Source organism: Varroa jacobsoni, unplaced genomic scaffold (assembly GCF_002532875.2).
Source record: "Varroa jacobsoni isolate VJ856 unplaced genomic scaffold, vjacob_1.0 contig00611, whole genome shotgun sequence".
NCBI lineage: Eukaryota > Metazoa > Arthropoda > Arachnida > Mesostigmata > Varroidae > Varroa > Varroa jacobsoni.
Genome location: NW_019214498.1, coordinates 113907 through 132500, shown reverse-complemented (window position 1 = coordinate 132500; position 18594 = coordinate 113907). Strand labels below are relative to the sequence as shown.

Sequence of the window (18594 nt, the reverse complement as noted above, 5' to 3'; positions counted from 1 at the left end):
TCTGTAGCGCGCACGTGACTAACTGCTACGAAGCGTTTAGTCTTAGACGTTCCCCGCGGAGACGTCGGGCAGACGCAATGACGTCTACAGATGGTCTAGGGCGGCGGGTGAATTCCGCTGGCCTTGGCATAAATACGTTTCTGCAGCAGAATATTGCCACACGTTTAGTATCTGTTCTTACACAACACTGCCGGTAAGTTTCGCTGGGGTAGTTATGAAGTTGCTGTCGGAGCAAATGGGAGATCCTGTCGGATCAGATTTAGCAGCAGTATCGCAAATGGAAAAACCTACCCAATGATTTCGCCTGTGAATTTATGGGCGATACAGTGGCTGTCCCTCTTTTGTGCACGCTCACGATTCTTGTGTTAGCACGCTTGCCTAGATTAGGCACGGGTTAGTTTGATCTGGCGTAAAGTGATAGGAGCAAACTTCTCAAATATGCCCCGACAAATTACTACCTGCACCTCGCCGTTTTTAGCGACTATCTCTATACTGCTATAGTGCGGGCCTTGTCCATGCTAGCAACCCCATTATAATTTCTGTCCACATCAACAGAAATGATGACCGCGACAGCATAAATGATAAACAACGATCATCAAAATTATAGAAATGGCGGAAACGGGTGTTCATGACCACTGTTGCTAATTCTAGTCTTGGAGAAGTGCATACACGCATTCGTGTACACACCTACCAGAGCTGTGTTTTGTCGATTCCTCATACGTGGCCTAGTTTAAGAGTCAATCAACTTTCGGCAATACTTTGAACTAGAGATAGAAGCAAATCAGACCATTTTTGCGCTCGTTCCACATGAGTAAGCCATTACCAGGAGTGCATCTATACGTACATACATGCTGTTTACCAAGGTCAACATCATTATAAATAGTAGTACCGATAAAAGAGAACAACCGAAAACACGTCAAGACTGAGAACGCTGAGGGTGAGCGAAGGCAGGCCGGAGGCGAAACAACAAACGCTGGAAATTCCCGTACGGCTGTTCCGTCGCGTGTACCAATCGCGTATAAACCATAATATGTAAAGGTAGTAGGTATTGTGGCCTCGAAGTTCTTGTCAGTTTCCCCCTGTGATTATTTTGTTGTTTGGTGTGATCATTGTTGTTATCAAGGCGTTACGTATCAGGGTACAACCATTACAAGCGCACATCGCCGCTGGCTAAAATCGTAAAAACTAACAAACAATCATTATTTTTTGGAAAGATTCGAAATAAAGAATAGTCGTCCACGTAAAACTCCGAGCATTGTCGCTGATTCGGGCCATCGTTATCAGTGTTATAGCGCTGTCTTTGCTAAGGCATAAACGATTCCAATATGACTACGGCATAAAGCTACTACCATAAGTTGCCGCTTAATCATTGTATCTTAAACCAGTTTGTCTTTCTGACGACCACGAGCGTGCGGGAATGCCAATGAGGCACCTTTACCCCGGTCGAAAGGCTTGACAACCTGCGCCGGCTGTCGATCACAGCTGGCTACTAACGCCTACGTATCTCATCGCCAGCTCCCGCCTCTGGGGTGGTTGCAATATCCAGTGCGCTACCGCATGTCTTAGCGGCGCTCTTTGTTGCTGTTATCCCTATGACGATGATGATTATGGTTTTCCTTGGTAAATTGATGTCAAGAGGCGGCAAGTCTGGCAGGTCCAAACAACGAACGAACGAACAAACAGAAAACTGAGAGTAAGAAAGATAAAAGCACCTTTATTCTATCCCTGTCCGACGATTACGGCTAGACTATACTAAAAGCGAACTATTATTTATTTATAAAAATCGATCGTATCCCGATTCAGCGATTTATCTGGAGACTAGAAATTGGCTTGGATGCGTTTCGTGTTCGCTCTTACCGCGCTTGCTTTTATACGAATCGGTTCAAGAGAGATCGACACTCGGCAGTTAGGCTAAACAGTTGTGTCTGAGGTACACATTGAAGGGAATTCAGCACTATAAATCTTTGCCATCACAATCTAATTATGTGGCAGTTCGCTTCAATAAAAAAGCCTTATTTAGATACGATACAGGCAGATGGCAATAATAGAAAATTGATAAATGGCCTGCGAGTTTTGTTTGCGGGTATCTGGTCCTGTGGCGCTTGACAAACAGCGAACGAATACGTTCTGTGTAAATCTGATATGGAGCCGATTATGATCAAAAAGAAAGGGAAAAAGATCAAATAAAAAACAGCGATTTCATAGATCGTAATCTATCGAGATGTCCTTGAGTTTAAGTGGAAACTACACTGAAAACAGTATTGTTTATTTAGAGCTGGAACCTATATCAATCACGAGAGCAAAGAATGACATGCCAACTTACGCCGGCTGGGATTCTATAGCCGTTCAGGGTGAAGTCGCGATCCAGAATTCGCGTGAGAAATGGCGCTACTGGATAAAGTCGCAGGGTCTCCTTGATGACGGCCTTGACGTACGGCATGTTCACGAGCGCCTCCTCAGGAATGTCGGTTTGCCCCTTGCCAACAGCATTTTGCACTTCCTTCAGCAACTTCTGCTGCGCTTCCGGATGCCATGACAACAGGTAAAAGGCCCACTGTGTCGCGTGCGAGGTCTACCAGAAGAGGAAAGGCAAGGCCAGACGGATATGAAAAAATCAAACAGCACAGGAAAACAGCACAGGAAAACAGCACAGCAAAGACAGTCAGCGACGATAGACTATTGAAAATAGATTTTACTAGTATCAGTCCGATTTGTGGCCAAAGTCGGCGAACACTTTGCGATATGGATCCACTTGCCCTTTTATGGGTTAGGCAGTGTACCCCAATTCCATAGAATTGGGGTGCACCATAGATGCGATCGCTGCACCCACGTAGCCATTACCAGCCACCCGTCGTCAATCCAGATCCGATCGCTAAGACTGTATCCAGGAATAACGATATGTGACGTAAAGAAGCCATACAAGGATGACATGACTGGCTGGGCGCTAGATAGGGCTTATTCTACGTGCTAGATTAGCAAACACCGTCCCTGTAGGGACACAAAGATACCTGTCTCACCGATGAACTTTACTCGGTTCCACTGTGGTGTAACGAGCTAGCATAGCGATTCTTCAAACCACTGTTTCATCATAAGTTACGTACCGCTAACTTTACCTTTGTGAAGAAAAAAAAAGTTACCACTTTTACACCATCCTTAGTGTTGAACTGAACGGCAGACACGTTAAAAACTTTCCGATCACGGGGTGAAAATCCGTTATAGACAAAAATCATCAACGGGCATAGTGTTAGTGCGAAGATAATGATAACGGATCAATATCTATTTCTCAACAGAAACGGGGTTATCACTAACAGGAAATGCGCACTCGTAGCATGGCTGCTCGGATCAACACGAAACGATATGATAAGTAGGTGCGTCCAACGGAATGATTCTATCGACATAAATTTTTTTCCGTTATAATTGGTTCCTACTTCCTCCCTTCAATGTTCTACGATTCTGCCTCTCTTCACCGTTTCCAAGCAAACGTTGTTACTTTCTGAGAAAGAGAAGAACCTCTATGTGGAGAAACGAGGGAAATGGCAAAGCAAAAACAAATACAAAAGTATCACAATTACAACAAAGTTTTACTGGCAGTTAAAGTTTACCAGTTTTACTCTGTTAAATCTAAACTCACAAACAGTTGGGTCTTCATCTAATACCAACTTCCACGCAAACTGAAGATTTTTGGAGAGCACTTTAAAATGGCGGCCGTTTAAGTTTAACACAATCCATTCTTAATTGGAGTAACAATGTATAAGGAGCATAATCAATTTCGTTTATTCCTCCACTTTCCTGGCGACCTCTTAATGCGGGAACAGCTTCTCGTTTAAATGACACTAGTGATGATACCATTGAAGCAGCTAAGGTCGTTTGTAGTGTTCCACAAAATTATACGCCAACCAACGAGCTCGTCGCATACAACAAAAGCGTGCAGTACGTAAAAACGTGCGCGACCTCCATCTTACGTGGAACACAACGCAACGGTAAAAACCGCCACTACAGTGCCCTCCCAGGGCACGCAGTGTAACGTTAGGCCCAAAACAACGGATTATGCCCATTGATTGCATTTTCAAAGTTCTCTTATGCTGAATATACCAACTACTGGCCATACCCAAAGCGGTGATCTATGCTACGTTTAGAGCTACACGAAACATCGAATAATACGCGCATTTTGTTACTTCATTTTTTTTTTACATTATATTTACATTTCATTAGATTACTTGTTACGGAAGTGCCTGTCAAGCAGTGGTTCGAATATGAGATAAAATAGATGGTTTCGTTATATAATGTTATTGGTAAATTTTATATAAAAAATTAAGTCTCATGTGTAAATATCCACTACGGGGTGCAAGGTCGTTTCCACGTGCCATCTCTTTAGTTTTTTGCCGCCACAATGTGAGCTTAGTGAGTTTTTTCGATTTGTATGTGCCCCGAAGCACGGTAGCTTCCGAACGTTCCGGGTTTGTTCAATAAGATCACGAATGCGTTTTAAAGAGCAAAATGAGCGTAGGTGTTTATCGATTTGCATAGTTGTTTACAATGCCTTTTTTGCTAACAGAACGTATTAGTCGTTGTTTTGCATCCTGGGCCATAGATGTAAAGTAATTGAGTATGTTTTCTTTTCTTTTGATCTCCTGCTGCACTGCTACGAATGCTCGCATCGCTTCGCCTCACTCTGGCCTCGTAAACTTCGTCGCTGTTTTCGAAGCCTTTACTGCAGCCATAAAGGTCCGCTTTGCAGTTCCGATCGCGATGCGTTGGCCCTGTATGGTGCCAACGCGTCAAGATCTCTATTTCTTTCTCGTCAGCGTTCTCTAGCGTAACAGTAACACTATTAACAACGTACAACGTAACGAACAAGCGATCTGTCCACCGACCGGCAATCTGCCCAGCCCGGTAACTAATAGCACCAGAGCCTGAATTCTTATAGGTCGCCTGATTATCTACGCTTGATGGTAGCCTGGGTGATGGTGTCAGCCAGGAACCATAAGCTGACAAAATATACGACAGCAATACCCAACACTGGCGCCGGTGCCAGCTTTTGTAGTAAGCCTAGGTGTCATTTTCTCTAGTTGCTCCCACGCCGCTAAAGAAAGATAAATTGCTAATCAAAATATGTCATCGCCTTACTGTCCTCGTCACTTACGTTCAGGATGACATGTACAACGTAAAACGGGAGATTCTGTAGGCAACGCTAGTAGCGACGTAAAATGGCGCCGCATCAAGCAGCGCTTCACCGCACGCCCGCTCTATTATTGCTAATGTCATCTTGGCCATGATTATCGCAAAGCCGAAGTTGCCACTGCATAAGCCGTTTCTCAATGCCCTCGCATCAGTTATTATAGGCATCCGTTGCAAAAAAAAATTGTGTGTATTCAACAAAGGTTTTTTATGCAGGAGGAAGTGCCTTATTTGCAGGGGATAGAGGTTTTGACCGTGCCTGCAACTGTGTGTGTTTACTAGACACTTGCATTGCATGGATCTCGCATAAATGAAGTGCGACCTGTAAATGTGGTGCCTGTATCGGTTAAATATAGAAGATAGCCCATGCATGAGCCCATAGGGAGGTATAGGGCAACTCGTTACGCGCAAAGGCCGCACAGGCGAAGCGCGCTGCTAGTAAATAATAGTTGTATATAATAACAGTGGCCATGAGTAACTTAATACAAAAAACGGGAACTTCAGCTCGGTAGTCATGTATGTACAATACGCAGAAAGCAAACCTGAACCTGATTCTTTTACAGACTACTGGATTAAACTGCAAACTCCGCAAATCTGGAACGATTACACCGTTCTCTATAGAGTTCGACAAAGATTGTCTACAGAAAATTATTTCAAAGCGCTGTAACTTTATTCACCTATCTTACCGGGAAAGCTAGGTAAAAGTTATGCAATTAAATTACCAAGGGCCACACGTTTTATAACCTCGAGGATTCCCTATATCTATATATCAAGTGCCGTGTTAGCTTACCGTGTCCGCTGCGGCAAGAAAGAGATCGGCGACGATACTGACAAGTTCTTCAGCGGAGATATTTGATTCTATAAGCTGCGCGATCAACGAAGATCCAGCTTCAGTGTGGACACCGCCATGGCTAACCGAATTCAATTTGTGCACGTTCTCTTCAACGAGCTGACGTGCTGCAAAAAAAAAAAACAGAAAACACATTGTAGATGTCAGCTGGAACACTCATTTCTTATATGTCACTCATTTATAATGGAGGACATCCACCTAAATAAATTTGATAGCAAACCTAGCTAATTTATTCATCGAACTCTAACCATCGCTTTTAATTATCTAAAGCGCAATCCTGCTTAATAACTGTCGACATTTTAGCACGATATGCATTTAGCGTATAAAAGCTGAAATACGTCTTGAAGATGACACCATTATAAAACAAAAAAATGCTTATCACCTCTCACCAATTGAGTTAATTAACGTTAGGTTTTCTTTTTTTGTTACGTGTTCAATCTTACAACAACTGTTCTGTATTCGTACCGTATATCTATACCCTGTTGAATCCTCCGTGTTAAAAACGTCGTGAGGCCAATCAGCTTTAAGAAGAGAGCATCACTCGTGGACCGAGGTGTATACCCGTTACTTTTTAAAAATCTAGATCGATATAAATTATTCAAGGCCCATCGAGAATATATCCCCAAACGACTTTCCCATAAACACAGCTTTAGCGAAAACAGTAATAACATGTAAAAATGTTCCTGTGAGTTTAATAAGTCATCTCCAGTAGGTACAAACGACGACTTGAGAATCCTATCCTGTTAAAGCGTTTTGCCCTTCTTCTTGCATGCGTCTATTCTCTGACGCGGTGGTATCACCACGAGAGTTGTCCAAAACGATAGATGGAGAATCAGGTAAGACCAAGTTTCTGCAAAACCGGTTCTTCTCTGCTTCATTCGCCACTCGCTTTATCTGTTCGTGCTGCCAGCTCTAAGCACTGTTCATTACTACCGCGACTCCTACGAAATGGTGGCCGTCGGCGGCAGCTCTATGCCCGTCCTCACTATAAGCGCACAAGCAGAAAAGCACTTCAATAGCAGTGTACTGTTTTTCTTTTATTGACTAAGAGACGGACCGTTTCAGAGTTGTTGCACTGTCTGCGTTGACGTCGCCGATCAGGAGCGCCCATGAAGAATCATCCTCGAGCGCTGATCCGACCGGAGCCAAGACAACAAAAGGAATGTCGCGTCTATAACAAGGTACTCAGAGCTTACTTAAAAAGCCCATGTCTGCAGTCTACCGCCTAAAATACATGTACTTGTGATCTCTGAAGCAGTCGTCAGTCAACAAAACGAAAATCAAGGCACTAGGCTAGGAGCAGCCGTTTGACTTTGCCCCAAACGGTGACAGTGACGGCAGTGGCACTGTTGGAGACGGGATTGTTTTTGAGCGTCGTTGGAACACCTGCAGCTCGTCTGCCCCTATTTCGCTTCGTTGTCGTACTCCGGTGCTCGGTCTGCTTCGTTCAGTTCAGTTCAGTTCAGTTCAGTTTTTTCTGATCGGAACGGCGATCAGATTTAGTCGGACGTTTTTTCCGTCGTTGGTCACAGCCGATAAACGGGTCTCTTCTGTCGCAGGCCGATATACAATATTGTAGTTTGGCGTGGCGCTGTCTTTGCTACTGCTGGTTGCTTTTGCTAGTGCTATTGAGCACGTATATAGACGCCGTGGCAAACGTCGGCGTCGCGAAATCGTAGAACGAACATGGCTACGAAGAAAAAGCGGGAGTAATCAAGAAGCTCCAATATAATAATCTAATTCTCCTGCCGATTACTACGTAATCGGTGGATGAAGTTGAACGGTTAGTAAGCACAGCAGTCTTTGCCGCAAGCATTACGAATCCACGGCAATCTTCAGTCGCCAACAGTGTTATAGTTATTGTCCAGTAACAGCCGGTAGCTGTCGCTTATGGGAAGAACCGCGCAATTTGTCGCGTTTACTTGGAGCATGTGCGCGCCGTTGCCGAATCGCTGGTCAGTGCGGGAGACGATCTGTAGCTTGTTTTGCTTGGGTCAATCAATCGCTGCTGCTGATTCCTCTGTAAGGTAGACTTTGTTGATCCGGATGATCGAGTGATGGTGGACTGAATTTTACTGGGGAGCACCATCCACCATAATTAGCAGAGTCATCGTCGTGTGCGATGGGTGTCGGCTTCATCGCTTCGTCTGCTGAAATCGCCGAAAGCGATTGCCGCCTCAGTGACAGTGCTGTCAACGATGAACTGGTCATCAGTGAAGGTAAACAGTGGCGGATGACTTCACTACTACGGTTTCATTATTGGCTGTCACTTTCGCTTTCTGGGCTTTCTGCTCCAGCTGCTTAGCTGAGTCAGCGTGACGCTTCGTCTGCCGACGGCCAACGTAACGTTAAGCGCCTAACGCTCGTGCTTCTTGACTGCCGCTATAGCCGCTGCTGGGATAAACGTTGATAGCACACATTGGCTCAGACAAGGCCTGACGGCTAATGGTGAAAGCTACAGCATAGATAGCCGCGAGCGACAAAGAATGTTTAAAGTGTGAGGAAAAATAACACTGCAGCAATAATATATTGTATGTCATATGTCTGGCAGCGCAGTGAACGTCGTGTTTAACCAAAAAGCGCAACAATGAAAAGAGAAAGACCTTCTGATCGAGTACGGAAACAGAAGATCACTATCACGTGAACAACCGACGCTTATAGTCACAAAAAAAGAAAAGAAATAGAAAAAAAGATATCAGAATTGAGTGCAGATGTAACCTTGAAATCGAGAGGGAAGCAATGACTATACTAAAAAATCGAATTGGAATGACAGAAGGACCTGTGACGTATAACGTTAGCTTTACTTTACGTTGCGGCTTCGCAACGATACGGGTACATAAATTGAGAAAGATAGCCATTGCATATGCGCGGACGGTACACCAGATAACGCGGTACAATTTTCTTTCTATTACATTGTCAATTAAGCCGGCACAGGGCAAGAATATTCGTTGGCATGTGTAAATTATGTGTTATTTCAAAAATGGCCCAGGGTAATGCCTCGATAGCAATACTTCTCTCTCAATATGTATTAATTAGTCATGAAATTTTGCTACATAAAAGCAGGTGATTTGAAGCTGTTTACGTGTCGCCCGTAATTATATTTTCGAAATCAAGCTTTCGTCGGAACTAATTTACTGCGGCTTAAGTGTCTGCTTTCCTAGAGAAGATCGCTTGATCTTTTGTTGTTATCCGCACCATTATTAATACTTTTCTCACAGATTCTGTCATTCGTTTGTTGCCGTCATCGTTTCATGTCAACAATTGTTATCATATTGCTTTCTTCCAAGATAAAAAGCTATGACCCTAGCTTTTCACTATTATTTCTTCTGTGAAATATCGCGTCGTCTGATGTTCAGATGGCTTTCTCACACCGAGAGCTTTTCCGTCCGACGCAGGCTCTAGAGCACCACAATGCTCCGATTCGTCCGTGCCTCGCGATGGTTGCCCCCGATTGCTCCAGATGCGGTCCCTGTGCAGTGCTTGTCGTTTGACATCAGGACTCCTCAGCTCCTGAACATGGGACCCCCTTAGCAGCGCCCATGACGATGTCGACTGGCGGAGCACCTGTTATCTCAAAAGCAAAATCGCGCGGAGCGGATGCTACTGTGGCGCTGCTTCTGCTGCAAACGCCACAGCGAGAATCTGCAGGGGGGCGGCCCGTAAATTCTGTGTCCACTTCGCCCTTATTGCTATTGTTGTTGTCGTCGTCGTCGTCTTCTTCTTCTTCTTCATCTTCATCTTCATCTTCTTCTTCTTCTTCTTCTTCTTCTTCTTCTTCTTCTTCTTCTTCTTCTTCTTCTTCTTCTTCTTCTTTTTCTTCTTCTTCTTTTTCTTCTTCTTCTTCTTCTTCTATTACCCAGTGTATGTTCGCCCGGCAGACAGCGCGCAGATTAGTTCGTTTTGCCTTTATGGGCCTATCTATGTGTGATTAAGCATGTGTGTGTGTGTGTGTGTCTGTGTACGTTTGTTTGCGTGTGTGTGCGCGTGTCGCTGTGAGTGTAACTATGTTTGTCTGTGTCAAAGCGTGCGTCACTGGGATGAATAGCGAGTCAAAAAAAAAAAAAAAAAAAAAAACGAAGTTATGGTAGCAATAGCAGCAGATGCAGTATCCATCGCACCAGCAACAAACAACAAGCAGATGGGAGCGCGCCGTCCAGCGTCTGTGAGTGGGGACGGTGCTGGTGATCTTGATGCTTGCTCCGCTGGTGCTAAAAACCAGCCCGGGGCTGGCACCCCGCTGAGCGGTCGCCACGGCCGCAGCGGCTGCGAGACGCCGTTCGCCGCGCATCAGATTTGACAAAGCGAAGACGATGTGGCTGGTGGTGGTGGTGGTGGTGGTATTGCGGTTTGATAGCCGGAAGTGGCCCGGCGTGCCCACTGGGGGAGCGGTCACTCGCGATGAAGATCACTGATGCTGCAGTGCGTCACTGGAACGTTGTGGCGACAGCAGGCGTTGCTGCCGCTGCCACATCTACCAGCATCAGCAGAGCTGGCCATAATCGGCTTGCCATCACCACCATCACTCAACTGCTTGCTGTTATCGCCGTTGGTAACAGCAGCAGGGGCCTGGTAAGCAAAGCAGTGCAGACTTAGCTCCATCAGACAGATGAACGGATGGACAAACAAATATATACCGAACACGGTTCTGCAGAAACAGTACTGCTGCGACGCCTGTCGGTGGCTGGATGCAGAAGCAAAAGTGGCCGCCTAGAAGAATATAAGATAAAGACGAATGATGACGATGAAGTTCGAAAGGAAAAGATGAAAATTATGTTGATGAAATAATGGTACTTGTAGCGATGCTGCCGATGCTATTAATGATAATGGCCATGGCGGAGATGACGACGAATCAGTAGGAGAAGAGCGAAGGGGGGCCGACTACAGACCAGAGTTGTCGAGCGGCTTAGTTGACTACGACGATCCAGTCGAATATTACTACTATTGCTGCTGCTGCTGCTACTACTACAACAACGTGTGTATCAATTATTGGTCTGTCCAAAGTGGATCGAGTTCCATTCCGAAGCCAGGATGCGGCCAAAACAGACGGGGCTCGCTGCGTCTGCTTCAACCGGCGATTCGCACAAGGAGCAGAAAATGGCTGGTGGTCGAGTCGACGCTCAAGGCCGAATCCGAAGGCGGAAGGTTCTGGGCTCTGAGTATAGTAATCGCCGGTGTCGCCGATTCGAATAGCGGACTCGCGGGGCCGTCTAGCGGGCCGAAACTTAAAAAGGCTAGGCTCGTATGGAGTGGACATATGGCCTGATAGACCTGAATGTTCACCGTACAGTCGCAATGACCTAGAGCAAAAGCGAAACAGACATAACGGGCGGTCATGGGTCGGACGGGCCAGCCAGAATCACAGTCACTTTGCTGCAACGGTCCAGTTTCTTCCATCCTGGGAACCTTTCTTCGTAGGTGGCTAATAGCAGACCACTCACTTTAGAAAGAGTGAGCTGCGTCCGTTGTCAAATGAATATCATCATAACCTAGTGGTGCTAGTCGTAGAGCTATGCAACTTTCAGTGATTTTTAACCTTCTGATCTCTTTTTTTGATAATCTCTAAGTAATTTCTTTAGCGGAAGCTTCGCACTGTAGAATTTTGGGCATGATATAACATGTGCTACGAATATATACATTTATCATGAGCGTCTCTTATGATTTGTCAAATGGTCATCTTTATTAGCAAAGCAGATAAACGTCAGTATCCGCGCATCAGTTTACCTTTTCTATCTCTGAGCATGGCGCAGTAGCTTTCTGTCATGTGTACATGTGCATATGTGCGCATGTGCGTGTGTGCATGTGTGAAGAGTGATGCGCTTGGCTATGAACAACTCACCTAATTCAAGCGCACGTCCAGCTGCTCTCTCGAAGTTCCTCCACATGGGCAAACGAAGAACACTGGCCAACTTAGGTGAAACTGTCGTCATTTTGGCTGACTCGGCGAATATTTGCTGTACACAACTCACAAATTCGTGAATCGATTCCGGACGCACCGAAGCTTCAGTTTCGGTATTATGCTGAGCCGTTGAGATGCATCCCAGACGACGGCCAAAGATCATCGCTCCCAAAGCTTCGTATTTCAAAGAACAGGAAATTAAGTGCCGTTAGACATGAAAGAGGAGAGTTAACTAACGCAGTGTGATTAATAAGCGACTTATTCAAAGACATACCTCAGTTGACTAGGGGGCAGAGACTCTTCGAAAGTGAGGTTTATCTAAGACGAGACGTTTACGTTCTAAGGTAACGTATTTATAGGGCTTTGTCTTGTACAGCTTGGTGGCGCGTTACACAAATCAAAGGGAGCGTTGCTTTAAGAAATTCTATTCGTTTCAACTTACATTCAATGGACCAGGTATAAAGTTCACGTTCGAGATTATTCAGGTAGCCATTATTATCAGCGGAAATGTTGCCCCAACGGGACACCATATCTCCAATCACCTCGTTGAATACGGGCACATGATCGGAAACTGTTTTAGGCCGAAGAAATACGTTGTTAAGTGCCCTCCTGCATTCCTGCCACTCGGGTCCTTCCCTGTAAAGAATTCAAGTTTGTAACTAAAAAACTTCACAATAATCTCTACCTAAATTTCTGTTCCACGGAAACGCGCCGCTGATCCGATCCGGCCATAGACACTTTTTCGACAAGATCAGGCTTAACTATGAATTGAGCGACTAGATACTGATTAGGTGGGCAAATCCAACGTTGAAATGAACAACTTAAGTTTTCCGTGTACCCGCACTTCATTGTACTAGGAAAGGGGTTCGCTCTAATGAAGTCTTTGGGTGCCCAGTTCCTGTCTTCAGCAGTGCTCGATAGCCGAAGTTGCATCGGTGTTCGACATAGGCGAATTAACGAACTTTCGAGTCAGGCCTTTCAACCCTCTGTTGACCTCATTGACTCGAGGGTTTAACGGATGCTTCTGCTGGCTTTCAATATTCTATCATCATTAACTGGAAAACCGCACCAATTGGTTCAAACCGTCGGCAATCCGGCGCGAAGCTATGACCTAGCACTTAGCATTCAGCATATCGACTACAGAGTCTTGCTGTTTCACGTATTTGATGAAATGATCAGGGTTTTCCATCGGTTACGTCTCGAACTAAAATGTTATCGTGCCCTTAGAGAAGCACGAGCCTCGGAACAAACGAGTAATTAACTAACTGTTTGATTTGAAGTCTCCCGTGTATGTAAACGGTTTTTTAGCTACGTACGTTAATAGACAAAAGAATCAAGTGCGCTGCGGGCGGACACTAATAGTGAAGCTTGAAGTAAAGAAAAGAGGTCTATATTGATTGCCACAGACCCTTACGCAAGCTGCGTATCTTAATATATGAAGCCCCCGATGTGTTACTACGCAGGTATTACGCATAGGAAAGCAGAATTCGTCTCTCATCGTACCGTCCGTAATCATTTGTATTTCAGCTGTCATGTTGGAACAGTTTCAATCGATTTACCAAATGTGTCCAGTTAATCGACATATTTACTAGTGGCTAAACGTTTACGTTATTCAGTTTTGCTTTCGCTTATATGCAAGCTATATTACCGTATGATTGCTAGCTTTGTTAGCAATTATAATCGCTTGATGGGTTATTCGGACTATAACTCCATATCTTATTAACATGAGCCAATAATTCAGCTTTGTCAAGCAGCTGTGCCTGGTTGTCAAGCGGCAACAACTTCTACCTACTACTTCCTCTTTAGTAGTTATTATTGACATTTCTAGTTAACTACCACTGGTAAAAGTAGTATTTTGTCATTTTATTAATATAGAATGTCCCGCGTGTACGTATTATCGCCCTCCGCTTGCAACTGTTTCTCCCGCTTGGGGGAAGGATTGGCGAGGGGTATCCTAACAAGTAGTTTTTTTTTTAAATCATAGCCACCGTCGTCGTAGAGTAAATAAGCAACTGTTCTTTTTGTTGCCCCTTGGAGTTTTTCGTCGGGGCTGTAAACAACGTCTCTTGTTTATTACAATTAGATGATATAGCCAATTGGCCATATCACTATGATAGTCAGCTAAACGGACACAGTCGCCCCTTACGGACAAGCGTCGCCGATGTACGCTGATCGCTTTGTTACCGTCTCTGTGTTGTGGATTGCCCTGGCGAACCGGGTTGGGCCTATGGATCGCGTTAGGCGTCTTGGAACCGTCGCTAGGAAATCTGGCTCCCAGCCCTATACCAGACTATAGCCGCGACCGCAGCTGCTGCTACAATAACCACACTGAAGCACCGGCCCGCACGACGCTGCATCTGCACCCAGGCGCAGCAATAACTAACCTATCTGCCTCTGCTGCTGCCGCCATCACAGTAGAGAAATGGCAAGAGGCACTCTTCCGTTGCAATGAACATATCGCAGCAAATCGCAAAAACATTGCCGATACAACACAATTAACACAAGCCGAAACGTCGCAAACCCTCCGTCAATACTAACAACAGGCAGACAGCCGCCATCACCCCGTCACCAGTGCTATCGTGATTCGCCACTTCTGTTAGGCCACCGCTGCACATTCACACCCTCATGAAAACACGTCAATGCGGCCAAACAGACAGACCACTCATATGCGCCTGCCACCGGGGCAGCCGGTGCTATAGCCGGTCCTAGCGGGGCATCGGGTGCGCCTACAAGAAGTTGGCTGGCTGGCTGGCTGGCTGGCTGGCTACTGCAACGAGAATCAGCGATGACGACAACAACAACGGATGCTATCTACCATAGCGGTTTAAAAGAACAAGCAACAACATGTTCAATAAATGACAAACCATGGACCCGAAATCAGGTAATCGAAGTAGAAAAAAGGACAGTGATATGAAAAATCATCACATGATCAACAATCGGCCTGCGGTTCCCGCTCAGCTGCAACAGTAGCTACCGCAGCGCCTGCCGAAGGCTCAAGTCTACTTCGGCAAATAATTCGCCTACTGCAAGTGTGGCTTGGGGGAGCTCATACCGGCGCCGCCTTCGCCCAGGCGGCAACGAGGAATGACTACCTAGCCCCAACGGCTCATCTTCCCGGGGGCCGTTTACTGATGGACCGAATGCGACGGACGGCCAATGCAACGCCAAAAACGTAGTAATCCAGCGGCAGCAGTGGCAACAGCAATTACCGCCATCACCAGCTGGACTATTACGACTGCGGCGTTTTGCCTTTACGAACGTCGCGGTGGCCGGCAGATTTTCTTTTTCTGCATCTATGCATTATTGCTGGGTGAACATCTTCTAGGAAGTATGCTATGACCACGAACCCCGGCCATAGATGTGTTTGTCTACAGCGGCCGTTACTAGCTATTAGGCCCGGCTAAAGGACCTGTGACGGGGCGGGACGAATCGCCGCAGCAGTTGAGGAACACACAGGCCAGTACACAGACCACACAGCGGCCAAGATGAAAAGGCGATGTTCAAAAGGCCGAATCCCCTATATTGTGTAGCGGCGCGTATTTGTGCGGCGGAACTTCCCTACGAAGTATTGGCCCTTTTGTCGTTTGTCAGCAGTGAATGTAACGTTGTAATGTTACAGGTCATATGCCACACGGAGCGGGTTAGGACTGATAAAACGAAAATACATAATGTAACGTTTCGATGCAATTGTGGACAATATCAGCGATTCTTTCTGGAAAGAAAGAAAACGAAGACTAGTGATTGTTTATAGGGACTGCTTTAACGTGAATATATAGCTATACTTCATCATAAACTTATATAAGTGTAGATGCGAACTTGTTGGTAGAGCTAGAATTCATTGTTAACAAGGCACTGAAACTTCTGAAGGCCATTTAGACATCACATTTTACAATTGCTTTTGCGGAACACGCGAACTACACGTTTAGAAACTGTTGACGGACCATACTGAACCGAGACAGTTACTAACCAGGTACGGATTTTACCGCAATCGGTTCCTGATGAAGTATCACGTGTTTATCGTTCCTAGCAGTTCCACGCATGATTGTTCATGTTTGTGTATGAACAAAACAGGCACCTAATTCTTCGCTACAGACACTTAACAGACAGGATTCTTCGTCCTATCTATCTTCTCGCAAACCATCTTGCAAGACCTCAGCTGATCCCATTGGATGGCTTAATCTGTGCCCGACCTCCACCTTGATAGCGAATACCCGGATACTTTTTCCGAATAGAAAGTTATATATATATATATATATATATATATATATATAAAATGAATAGCTTTCCTTTCCTTGTCACTAATCAACAATACCTACAACAAGATCTCAAGCATCACTCACACAGCATATTTTTACGATTGTTATCTAACTACGTGCGTGGTACTCACATGAAGAATAAGCCGCGTTTGATGCCTTTTTTCTCATTGTAAATCGTCCAAGCCTCCGGCACCATGTGTTGGGGGTACTTGCCCTCATTGGCGTACACCTGTTGAATGAGTCCGGAATCGGCGACGAAAACACTTTCGACATCCCCTAACTTCTCAGTATATATTGGCCCTAGCTGCTTATGGCGGTGATCACAGTACTCATGGATGCGTGGCGCACCCCCAAACCTGATCACGTCTAGAGTGGTGCCTATTAAGGGCAGTGCTCGAGGTGCTGGCAGTTCTTCGAACGGATGTGTTTCACGGTTGGACACCCCGGGAAGGTCAGCCTGATTTCCCTTCTCCGGCTTTCTTTTGGCCCACAAAGCGTGGAAGGGGCATGCTGATATGGCGTTGCTATCTGCTGTTGACAATGCACTAGACGCAGCCCAGCGTGCGATCAAATGGCCAACCTCGAGGAGCGCCTTTACATTTGAGAGCATCTTGATTGAAACTATCGGTGAAGTTCTTGCTCGTCACGAGAGGAGGGCGTACGTACTATTTCAGACTGATAGATAGACACGTTACACTTCGTATAAAGAAAAAAGAAAACTGTTCATGTAGGAACAGTTTGTTGGACTAATAAGGACAAAAAGAACTGAACCACACCAATAATGATGAAGTCCATAAGGATTTGTTAGTTAATAACTAACATAGTAGTTGATGTTGTTGGCGATGTGGCTCTTGTTGTTGTTGTTGTTGTTGTTGTTGTTGTTGTTGTTGCTGTTGTTGTTGTTGTTGTTGTTGTTAAATTGCAGTTAACACGGTGCTAACTAAAAGCGTCTAAGAGCGGGATGGTCATCCAGGCTACAGGTGGGTTAGCGAAGCTCGACCTCCAGATCTGCCGTCCGCTAAATGTTTTGACTAAAGTAGCATTGACAACGATGTGCTCAACGGGACAGAAACGCTTCGTTTAAACTTTTTCTTCGTCTTCTACGTTTGTACTATGAGGATGGAGGTTTCTGTCCTATGGCCTGCCTTTCTCGTTTTTAGGTGCTTAGCAGACGCGCGTCCTATCTCAATTTTCGTTTTCTACTAGTCGAAGATGATGCATACGTATACATACATATGTATATATACATATAGGGTCACAATTACTGCCGTTGTACACGCACTGTTCTGCGGCGAAGAAAAAAAAAACTTAATTTTTCAGTACTACAATTGCTTGTTCTCTACTAATACTACTCGGAAAGAAATAGAGCCGACTTTACACTGCGGCTGACAAGTAACATCAACTGCATGGCACCTCGGCTCGTCTCTCTGTTAAATCGGCAGCGGGCACATGCCTTTGGCAGATGGGGCGAGAGGTAGGTGGAGCCTGGTATCCTCCTCGCCGGCGAAACAGCTCGTCGCTCCTCCGCAAGTCGGCATCCAGCTCGCCAGCAAGCGCCTGGTGACCAGAGCCGAATTAGCAGTCGCCGAAGCAGCAGGCCCGAACGCGGACAAGCGCACACGAAGGCCAGAAGAACACCCAGTCATAGACAGACGAGGGCACGCCGACGCCAGTTCCTGCAAAGTCACCTCGTCGCCACCACTGTGGCAGCTACAGCTGTTTCGGCCGCACCGAGAAAATGCCAGCATTCGAGCGGTAGTCGAATGCACTATTTAGGTACACCGCATTATCGGAGTCACTCTTGCGATAGCAGCGCTAACGCCAACTGAGCCCAGCGTACCATATGTTTTTGGGGACGGTAAAAACACCAAATCATGTCCAGGGGAGCGGCGTATCGGACAAGCAAATCCGCTTGACTATGTCCACGAATAGTCCAAGTTGTACTTGCAAAAATCTCTCATGCAAAGTAAATAATTAGTATAAATAATAATGAATTAAGTCAGCGACGCGATAAATGAGGCAGGTACGACCTTGAGTGCGGGGAGTGGGCCTGGAGCTTTTCGAAGCTCCCGTTTTACTTACTCGCCATATTAATCTGCTACCACGGAAATGGGCTACAATCTGTAGAAATATCGTCAAGCTTATACGTGCACTGGTCTGTGAAGGTTTTTTCCTTAGCAGTTCCTTAATGGTTCAATACGGAAGTGTAGGAATACAATGACATCGTCTAATTTTATTATTTTTCCAAATGTTCGTGGGCGTAATGTCCAGACATGTGTCAAACGCATCTTGTCTATGAGTCATACACGTATCACCTGCTACAGAAAGTTCTCTGCCCTCTATCTTTGCAGTATGCGGATATACTAGAGTGACTTAGCGAACCTCCCTCCCCTCTTAGTTTCACATGTACTCTA

At 45.6% G+C, this 18594-nt stretch overlaps 1 protein-coding gene across 1 annotated transcript in view; it reads right to left on the bottom strand.

Moving 5' to 3' along the window:
- The window catches only part of LOC111271433 (cytochrome P450 315a1, mitochondrial), a 21171-nt gene extending 3597 nt beyond the window's left edge, over nt 1-17574 (bottom strand). The window contains exons 1-5 of the mRNA XM_086972913.1: nt 16312-17574; nt 12367-12560; nt 11865-12098; nt 5969-6135; nt 2324-2572 (exon numbers count right to left, since the gene is read on the bottom strand). Coding sequence (XP_086829039.1) covers nt 2324-2572; nt 5969-6135; nt 11865-12098; nt 12367-12560; nt 16312-16790 — 1323 coding nt within the window. The 5' untranslated portion in view covers nt 16791-17574. The remainder of the gene's footprint in view (nt 1-2323; nt 2573-5968; nt 6136-11864; nt 12099-12366; nt 12561-16311) is intronic.
- Nucleotides 17575-18594: the final 1020 nt, after the last annotated feature.